The 10,934-nt window shown below is 34.6% G+C and overlaps 2 protein-coding genes across 2 annotated transcripts in view; both read left to right on the top strand.

Moving 5' to 3' along the window:
• The window catches only part of LOC100175007 (calcium uniporter protein, mitochondrial), an 11,593-nt gene extending 2,556 nt beyond the window's left edge, over positions 1 to 9,037 (top strand). Inside the window, exons 4-8 of the mRNA XM_002129867.4 lie at positions 1,348 to 1,452; positions 4,948 to 5,099; positions 6,182 to 6,385; positions 7,025 to 7,110; positions 8,078 to 9,037. Of these exons, the coding sequence (XP_002129903.1) occupies positions 1,348 to 1,452; positions 4,948 to 5,099; positions 6,182 to 6,385; positions 7,025 to 7,110; positions 8,078 to 8,207 (677 nt within the window). The 3' untranslated portion in view covers positions 8,208 to 9,037. The remainder of the gene's footprint in view (positions 1 to 1,347; positions 1,453 to 4,947; positions 5,100 to 6,181; positions 6,386 to 7,024; positions 7,111 to 8,077) is intronic.
• LOC113475183 lies at positions 9,037 to 10,854 on the top strand. The gene is made up of 3 exons (XM_026839015.1): positions 9,037 to 9,653; positions 9,929 to 9,999; positions 10,714 to 10,854. The coding sequence occupies exons 1-3, from the start codon at positions 9,505 to 9,507 to the stop codon at positions 10,827 to 10,829; spliced, it is 336 nt and encodes a 111-aa protein (XP_026694816.1). The 5' UTR covers positions 9,037 to 9,504; the 3' UTR covers positions 10,830 to 10,854.
• Positions 10,855 to 10,934: the final 80 nt, after the last annotated feature.

Here is a 10,934-nt window from a genome sequence, read left to right as displayed (position 1 = left end):
TATACTACTCACGGTTACTGGCTTAAAACTATACCGAGAGTAAAAAAATTATTCGAAAACTTTACTTTTACATTTTGTATTCTGCTTTGTGCTAAAAATGTGCAGGGGATCGTGCGCAGACGCGTGCCCTATTTAGAGAGAAAAAGCGAGTGTTTCTTTATCGACGACCGGGAGCAGACGCGTGCACTATTTAGAGAGAAAAAGCGAGTGTTTCTTTATCGACGATCGGGAGCAGATTCGGTCGCGAATGTGACGAAGTTTATCAAAGTGCGCGTGTGCCATAGCATAGCCCATAGAACCGTATCCGAAATGATTAGCATTGCTATAAAGCATGACGATTAATTGAATTAAACTTATTTGTTGCAAATAGTCTTTGATTCTTATCTCACAAATTGCGCAAGTTCTTGCTAATCCTATCTATATTGTCTGTGAAAAAGTTCGGTTTTTGCCGAACCTTTACGCACGATTCGGCCAAAACCGAATCTTTGTCAAAATCGCTGATTCGGCCGAATAAATTCGGCAAACCGAAACTTCGGTACATCACTAGTTAATTACTCTTCTAAAACCCTTCTACAGTACATGTTTTATTTGAGGATTTTGTAGTTAAATCAACTGCAGTTGTCTTGTTAGTTATTTTTGGGTTATACTTATTTAAATTAAACTAATGTCTGCCTATCCACACATAACATAAACTAGTTGCAACAATATTATCATATATGTAATAAGAACAATGTATTGTGAATACACTGTGGTGATTCATTATAATAACTTAGTTTTATTCAAACAGTATTGTCTTTTGATTCATTTCACTTAATATCATCATGCTACGCAAACCCATATAACCTATATACATTACCCAAACTTTAGATTTACTTAAGTCTATTATATAGAAAGTTGACTTATTTTGTTACCTATTTTAGACTTATAAGGTGTTTATGCAAGCGTTTCTTTAAATTAAATCTTGATTTGTTTAATTGTGTGTATAAATTAGTTTATATACTTGGTATGTATAAATTAGTTTATATATATTGTATTTTTTTGGTTTAGCGGTCACTATATTATTTGGCACTTTTACTTTTACGTAGCAGGTTTTTAACGACTGTCGTTTTGCTGATATTTCCCTTTTCCCTTTTGTTTTAATTAATCTTATCTTTGTTACTCACTTACTCTATTCAAAAAGATTAAATAAAATACCTGTTATGAAGGTAAAAGCATCGCTTATTCTGTTACTTTAGCTGCTAGGGCGGATGAAACAATGGAAATACTATGTTTTTTATATCGGATGAGTAGCTAAAATATTATAAAACAACAGCCATGTGTAATTATTGTATTCCACATTCTCTACAGATGGTTCTCGTGTAGCAGCAAGCACCCAGATAGCCCATCTACTCAATGACTCGTTTGTGTTGAAGATAAATGATCAATCCTATACCATCAACCCACCATCCAGTGGTAAGTATATTATCCTTACTGAGACCTGCAAGCATTGTTATGAATATTTAATGAAGATGGGAGAATAATGTGAATAAATACGTCTCTCTAACTCGCTAATTGAGGCTTTGGGTTGACCGCAAATATATTAAAACCTACAAGATATAAACCACTGTCAAGTCATAATATACACCTCGTGCTCACTGCCATGCTATAACATGGGTGCCCTCTTATACACCTCATGATCACTGTCGAGTTATAACATTGGTGTCTTCTTATACACCAGACAGACATGGTATATTCATACACCTCATGCTCACTGTCAAGTTATAACATTGGTGTCTTCTTATACACCAGATACACATGGTGTATTCATACACCTCATGCTCACTGTCAAGTTATAACATTGGTGTCTTCTTATACACCAGATACACATGGTGTATTCATACACCTCATGCTCACTGTTGAGTTATAACATGGGTGTCTTCTTATACACCAGATACACATGGTGTATTCATACACCTCATGCTCACTTTCATGCATTTTACATGATAAACCATATGTACAAAGTTAAGGCAACTGAGCTATAATACAATATATATTATAAAACGAAAGTATATAATATAAAACGAAAAAAAACAAGTTAATAATTAACATCAAGGTTTCTTTGTTAAGTAAGTTTGGCCCGAGTTAAAGTTTTAACAATTATTATCAATCGGTTAAGTTCTGTTTCTTGCCAATTCTTGTATTTCCACTTAAAATGTCACTTAAACATTAAAATAAACAACAATCATTTTTTCCTATAAAACAACTGTTCGTTAAATTTTTTCTGATAATTTTTCTACGTTGTCAGTTAGTTGTATTTTTCTACTTTGTTAATCTAACCAAACCCAAGTACCTGTGCTTTGTTTTGCATTAAATGTTGAATAAAGAAATATACGTATGATGCGCATGATAGACCTTTTTACCGATAAAACTTACAACGAATTGTACTTTTGTTCATATTCTGTTAATCTACCAAAGTAGCTGTGTGTGTTTTTTCTGTATGTTAAACTAAATAAGCAGTAGGCTATGTGTATATATACATATAGTCTGTATATGTTGAATATATATATATATATATACACACAGACAGTATACATAGTACATACATATATGTGTTGAATACAAATAACGGTATGATATATACCTTACAACAAATCAATTATTTTAAAGTTTTTTTTATGTGCCTTGAATTTATAATAATCCCAATATACCTCATGCTACTTATTTCAAATTTTCAAAAATAAGTATTCTAATGTTTTTAATTCTCTACAAAATGTGACATATACATATACACAGTAGACAGTAATGATTGGCAGCTGAACGGTTTAATTAACCTCCCCTCAATAAAGCTATCTTACAACCCCATGGGAGAAAACAAACTTGCTGTTAATTGTCCTCTGTTGAACAGCAAGCGTGTCCCGTGAAATTAGTATCGAGCTTTCTCAAGCTTGGTTTACCTTAGGGAGGCAATTATTGTTTTTGTTTAAAAACCTCTCTATAATTATTTTCTTGGGGATATATAGGGATGCACATTACAGAATTTCGAATCCATGAGATTCGAATCCTTTTGTATTCGAATCTAATTACGGGATTCGGTATTCTGTTTAATGACGTCATTACACGTCATCTCATATACTATAGTAAAAATTTTTGAAACTTATTAATTTTGAAAAAAAAAAAAAAATTTGTGTTTGTGGGACTTTCGAGAGTAAACGTTTCGTAACGTCTTTTCATAGCCTGCTATACGTTTCATGACGCAAAAACTACCCAATAGTACAATTTTTGATCATTTTACAGCTCATGACCCAACAAGGCTGCTATGAAAGGGTCAATAAACTGACTTTTGTGGGTAAAATTTCTTTTTCCTATAAATATAAAAAGATTCGAAATTCTAGATTCGGAATTCTAGATTCGAAATAAAGTATTCTAGGATATCCTAGAATACCTAATTATTCTGTAATGTGCATCCCTAGGGATATATGCACCTGAGCACCTCTTTATAAAGGGGAAAGTGTTGCCTTTAATTTATTTACAGTGTTGCACAAGTCAAGTTATAAAGTTTGTGATCAAAGTGCCTCAATTCATTTGAAGTAATATTAATAGTTAAAATACACTAATCGGGTTTACAACTCAAACACAACATTTCTAGACATATTATCACTAGAATAAGGCAGCTTGTATCAAGCCAGGCATTTAAACCGGATCTTGCACAATGTTCATAATAATTAGTATAGATCGTATAACACAATAGTTGCGATAAGATAAACATACAGGAAGATAATTCTATTTTGTGGCATTCTGTTTACACCTGATAGCCATACACCCACATGTCAGATATATAATTTAATGATAACAGGTATGTTTAGTCATTTTTTGTTCCATTTGAATAAGAGACTGACGGGGCCATTTAGGCGATAAATGTAAATACAGTATATCCTAATCCTATATTCTGTAATTTGTCGGGCTTGATTTTTGTCTGTTACATTTTCGTAGCACCAGATGAATGAATAAATGTAACTTACTTTATCCTCGTGTGGCCGGAAAACGACAGTCGTTATCACACGGGTTTAACACCTTGTGCCAGCTTACGAGTTACCATGTATATATATGTTACTTTGTGAGTGCGGATTATTTTTATTTTTTATGTATGGCTGAAAATTTGGACAACCCATTAGTGACCACTGGGTTGGAGCAATTGCCATTAAGTGTCTTGCCCAAGGACACATACGCCCACAATGGTACTAGCGTCGAGCCATGAACCCATTACCTCTGGGTTACAGGCAAGGCACGCTAACCAATATGCCATGGCGCCGGGCAATCCTTACTGTATTTCTTTACACAAAAATCATCCAACTCTATAGGCACCAGATCAGGGTCGGTTACACAGAATATATTATGGTTACCAGTCGTATTAATATCTAATGTTGGCATTCATTGAGTTAACTACAACATATATATGTGCTTGTTAATCGTTTGTTTTTATACAATATTTGTTTTCCTTGTTTTTATGAACATAATATTTTATTCAATCTGCTTCTCAATCTTTGTTTAAATTCAGTCTGTAGTTTTAGTTCAGCTAAGTTTGTTTTTCCGTTTCACCAGGAAGTAATATGTTAGATATCGTAGATAAGTATCTTGTGTGCTTCACCCGTACATGCAAGGATTAGTATGATCAATATTGACTCTCTCTGGTTTAAATTCCAGATTCCATGACATGCCTCACTGTAGGACCTCACCCATATATAATAGAGTTATAGACTGTCACTGTACCTATATAATGCTGAGGTAACACTTATATTCTTGCTTGATTTCTGCACCATTTACCCTGAAAGAATGATAATAATATTCAAAACATTATTGGTTAACACTCAACAGGTCAAATCTAGTTTTAAACGAGCGCGAAGAAATTTTAACAATCTCATCCCAGATTTCATAACGCTCAATAAACATTACATAATATTTTACCCACAGACTTCAAAGACACTTCTTCCCTTGATGAAGTGAAGTCGCTTGTGTCCCAACTTTATTCTCAGTTCAACGCAGACGAGCATCAACTGTTGCAACAACAAGCCATCAATGCAAGGTTGGAAAACCTCAAAGCTGAGATTGAACCGTTGGAGAAGGTTTGTTTGTATTAACTTTGTTATGCTTATCTTAATTAAGATTGCAGGGTCGTTTTAAATGTTTTTATAGCTCTTCTAAAATGGCCAGGAAAAAAAAACAGAACATAAATTAAACCTATAATTTAATTCAAAACCCAACTTGTATGAGCGTGGTCCAGATTCTCCAGTATAAGGCTAAGTATATATAAGCCTTTTTAAACAATTCTGGGGTGATACTTCTGAAATACAGTTACGTACATAGATATCAAACATAAAGTATACTTTGTCTCTGCTTGATTGTATAGAAACATCTAACAGCAGGGAAAAATATGGGGTGACATTGTTAAAATACAGTTAAACTCATAGTTGTCAAACATAGGGAACCTCATTGATTAATGTGGTGAATGCAATATACTTTGGCTCTGCTTGTTTGTATAGACACCTAACAGCAGGGTAAAACCTGGGGTGACATTGTTAAAATGGAGTTACACTCATAGTTGCCCAACATGGGAACCTCATTGATTAATGTGGTGAATGCAATATACTTTGGCTCTGCTTGCTTGTATAGACACCTAACAGCAGGGTAAAATCTGGGGTGACATTGTTATAACGTAGTTACATGAATAGACCAGTAGTCGACATCCTTAACATTACCCTTATGCCGCTACTATTGTACTGCATTGTTATAATATTGACGAGCTGCTCATTCAATTAATTGCTTCTCTCCTGTTCTTGTGCTATTCTAGTTGCGTTGACCTCTCTCTAGTTAATTTAATCAATATGTTTTATCCTGCTGTTACTGCTACCAGGCATAATATAAAGTTCACCAACTAAAGTCTTGGTACCAAAAATTGACTTTAGTAGAAAAAGTAAATTTGCTGTTGCCATGCCCCGAATCTTTGTAAATACTAGTTTCCTATAATATTAGAATATAGTAGCAGAACATTTTATTATTATTTTCAAATATATAAGTAAATTGTTTAATAGACCAATCTGGCCCTTAATTCCAAATCCATTGGTGTGCCTTGCAGTAGAACCTACACAATATATATATATCCTATATCCTATATAGATACAAACACATAAGCATGACATTATTTCAGGTAAAACAAGAACTTGCAATAAAAGCATCGAGTCGTACCAAGTTATTAATGTGGGGAGGGCTGGCTTTCATGGCAACACAGTTTGGTGTGCTTGCCCGATTAACATGGTGGGAATATTCGTGGGATATTATGGAACCTGTTACTTACTTTATCACATATGGAACAGCTATCGTCATGTATGGATATTTTCTACTAACTCAACAGGTCGGTTGATTGATTGTAACTTATTTATCCTTCTTGTGGCACGGCATAGGCAGTCATTGTAACACGGGTGTTATGTTTCATACACCTTGTACCGCTTGCAAGTTACCATGTATGTAACTTCGTGGGTAATTTTTTTTTCTGACTTGCTAACAATTTAGACAAACCATTAGTGACTGCTGGGTTGGGAGCAATTAGCGTTGAAGTAAGTTTTGTCTAATTGTAGCAACATGTGTTCACTAAAAGTTACCGAAGTTTTTATTTTGTGCTGATTATACGTTTTAATATTACTTTGAATATAAATATTATTTGGGTTTCACATCAATAAAGATTCAAACATAATTGAATTATTATTATAGAGCAAGGTTATTTAGTTTGTACAGCACTATGGTCTTGTCTGAATATTACATGAAATACATGACATAGTAACCTTTTACGAGTTATTATATTGACGCACGCAACTAACTTAACTCATATTTCGTGTAACTTAGTTTTCACACGTATCTGGTATAAGGGGAACTCCCAAATCATGTTGTAGTAAATCACAAATTTATGAATGAGTCACTTACATATGCATGATTGGCAGATAGTGGAAACCTCCCACCACTAATATTAACTAATCACCAAATTTATAAATTGCAGGATTACGTTTACCCAGATATTAGAGACCGGTCATATTTAAAATATTTCCACAAGCAAGCTGAAAGCAACAAGTTTAATGTTAACAAGTAAGTTTAGTGTTTAGTGTGGAATGAATTAATATAACTTATTTATCCTGGCATGGCAGAACAACGGCAAGCGTTATAACTCGGGTGTTCTGTTTATACATCTCGAGTGCACTTCTGGGTTACCACGTATGTAAATTTGTGGGTGTTTAGTTTTTTATAGATGACTGACAGTTTACACAATCCTTAAGCGACCACTGGGTTGGAGCAATTACCGTTAATGGTCTTGCTGAAAGAAACATACACCCATGGCCTATATTGGTCACAGTGTCTACCCTTAAACCTTATATATAAATAGGATTTGGGTCTAAAGGCTTGTTTTTAACCCAGTTTACTTTCTATACATTTTATACATAGCGTGATTTTAAAGACTGCCAAATATGATAACTAATGTGATAATTGTTGTTATAGAAATTATAGTTAAATAATATGTCAATGTCAGATTAACGATATTCTCTTTATTATTTCAATGGTTAATCAGTTATGGCGTTTATTATTTTATTGGTAATTTCAAAAATCAATTGTTTGTTTTCCCCCTAAAACATTTTGTTTTTGGAAGCATTACAAATTATTGAAACAAAAAGTGTTGGCTTCCAAATTTAAGAATCATGAGCTGTATCATTTAAAATGAAAGATTAAAAGTGTTGTAGTATAAGGTGTTGGGTGTAAGGTGTATCAAATTGTTGGGCGTTATGATTGTTACATGTCACAGGTGGCAGCAATGGTAATTGTTCATACGCAACACAAATTACGAGCTGTTATTTAAACAGGTTTAACAGTTGTTACTAAATTATTAAAGGAAGACAATAAAGTTATTTATGCTTCTTATGCTATTGTGGGTGGTGTGTTTCTGTATTAACTAAAGAAGTAAGAAGACAAAATATTTCTTGTCTAGAGTAACATTATTAAAATGTAGTTTCACTCATTGGTAAACAAAGAGATAGATATAACATACTCTTACCAACCATAGATATAACATATTGTGCGATGAGATCGCTCGCGCTGAACAAGACCTTCAACGACTTCGAGACCCCCTGCAGCTCCATCTTCCCCCCGAGCCCATTCGTACCGAGAAGATGAAAGATTTGGAGGAAAAATGATGAAGACGGGACGCCTCTTGTTTCAAGACGGGACGCCTCTTGTTTATCAAACATTTAAGGTCAGGCAAACTTGAATCCTCTGTATTGTTTGCAAAACACAACAATTTTTAAATAACAATGCACGAGGAAACTTTTTATAGATTGGTGAATGTTTGTGGCACACAATTATAATTATAATTGTGTGCTGTGACATACAGTTTGAGATCTTAGGTCTCTGTATTAGATCATGTCTACTTAGATCATGAGTAAAAAAACCTATATATATCTACACCCCTATAATAACAACTAATGAAACATGGGTGCAACTAGGTCTGGATTTCAGCCAAATCGCTGTTTTAAAAGCTCGATAAAACTTTAACGTTTATTGGAATGTGTTCCACCAGTTTCGGGAAACTTTACAACCAATGTACAAAAAGAATGAATTGCTTTTTTTATCTGAATTAACTGATAAAGCTGTGGTCTTAATCCAGTTCTGGTTGCAGCAACGCGTGATTAGATATTAAAGTTATTGCTTTCTCATCACTTAATGTGTAGTTTCCGGTAGTTTGTGCTTTTGTAATGTATTTTACTTTTACCCAATGAGCACTTTTTATCTTTTAGTAGAAATTGTTTTATTACGAATCGTATTTGCGCTATATCTATATATACTGTGTCGAAATATTTCAGCCGATTTTTCGCAATTCTTAAATTTTTGGCAACACGCCAATTTTTGGTGCTTTGAAACTATTTCATGAAAATTTTGCGAAAAAACAAAAATTCGACAAATTTTATATTTTAATTGAATTGATTCTGCATCGTGATGTCACAGTTATAATAAACACTTAGCAACTTATGATATGCGTTCATTGGGAGGGAGAACTAGGTTGATTGATTGTAACTTAGCTTACCTGGTGTGGTGGGCAATGGCAGTCGTTATAACACCAGTGTTATGTTTCATACACGGTCCCCGCTTACGAATTACCACATATGTAATTTTGGGGAGGTATTTTTTGTATGGCTGACAATTTGGACAAACCATTCGTGACCACTGGGTTGGAGCAATTGTCGTTAAATGTCTTGCTCAAGGACACATACGCCCAAAATGGTAGCAGCAGCAAGGCTCGAACTCCTAACCCTCTGGTTACAGACAAGAGCATTAAACGTTATATTCACCGTATCGTGTTGTTTCTTATGAACACCTCACGCGACGATGATTTGTGTTTCTATGTCAAATAAAACAATGGTGGGAACCTCGTTCAACAAACCGGAATTGTTCTATTAACCTCACTTTACCGTATTTTGCCGCAATTCGTCAAACATGAGGTTTTATTCAAGAACTATGGGGTATACGCCGGTTAAACGGATGATCAACCGACAGAAAAGGTTTAAAAAACTTCTTTTAGCGTCGTTTGTTGTTTATTTTGTGTTCTATCTTTACCAGAGGTGGCAGCACGAAGTGAAGCGAAGGTAAGGTTATATTTGAGTATAAATCCTCGCGTGGCCCCGCAACCACAGTCGTAATATAACCGGTGTTCTGTTTCATATATACACCTCGTGCGTCTCTCACGAGTTACTACGTATGTAACTTTGTGGGTATTTATATTTTTGTAACGTGTGGCCGACAACTTGAACAACCCGCTAGTATCGATGGATTGAAGAAAATGCCACTATTGGTAACTGCATTGAAAACGGTATTCTTAAATGGGCATATCAACTGGACTGAGTAAAATATTTTATCATAGAAAACTTTTGACCGATTACTTTGCGCCGAAGGATGAGAGAAGTTACATCGAAGACCCCGTGAGATGTAAAGGTAAGAACAATTTGTATTGTTCATGGTTCACTGGATATATAGTAGGGTGGGGGAAGATGGGACACCTTTTCATTCTATTTTCTCGTCACATTTGGTAGCAAACAAAGAACATTTAAAGAATTATTAAACCGTATACTCATGACTCCGAAAGACCGTTGTTAATTGTTTAAAACACGATCAGGATATTTGGATATTATGTGCTAAAAGTTACCTATTTTATTGTGCTAGATTAGACTGTTAGAGCTCGTAACCAAATTGGCTTGTAACCAAAGGATACACAACTTGATAGTGCTTTCAACAATTGTTGGCGCGTGTGTGTCTTAGGCATAACATCTAACGAAAATTGGTCTAGCCCAATGGTCACTAAAGGGCCATTAAAGGTTTTTTTTCGGCTATACAAATAACAATCATCCAAATTTTCGGCTATACAAATAACAATCACCGACAAAGTTATATATAGTATATAGGAAAAAACGGGACACCTTTAGCATAAAACACCTGTTCGTATTTCAAACAACTTACAACAGTCTATGGGAGTCGTGAGGATACGGTTTTGGGCACGAGGTGTGTATAACAGAACACCCGTGTTATAACAACTGTCGTTTTTCCGCCACGTGAGGATAATAAGTTATATACATTTAGATATCCGTAGCAGTTATATCCCTTATTATTACCACCACTACCCCCATATTAACCAAGTCTCATAACTTCCAGTTACAAACCTCGGCTGTTTAAAGTCCCGCAAACCATATCCCATCCACACTAAATATAAGTTCATACTCGATCAACTAACTTCAGACCTTTGCATTAAGAAATGTTCTAAACGGTAAGTTGAGCTGAAACTGTTAATATTAACTTCTTTACATTGCTTGTATTTTAGGGTTAAAACCGCGCAGTTATCATCTTACATCTTAGCACACCTTTATTATAGTATG

The sequence above is a fragment of the Ciona intestinalis genome, unplaced genomic scaffold (assembly GCF_000224145.3).
Source record: "Ciona intestinalis unplaced genomic scaffold, KH HT000141.2, whole genome shotgun sequence".
In the NCBI taxonomy this organism is placed as follows: Eukaryota; Metazoa; Chordata; class Ascidiacea; order Phlebobranchia; family Cionidae; genus Ciona; species Ciona intestinalis.
The sequence above is the reverse complement of the archived record's forward strand: the minus strand, read 5'-3'. Positions and strand labels throughout refer to the sequence as shown.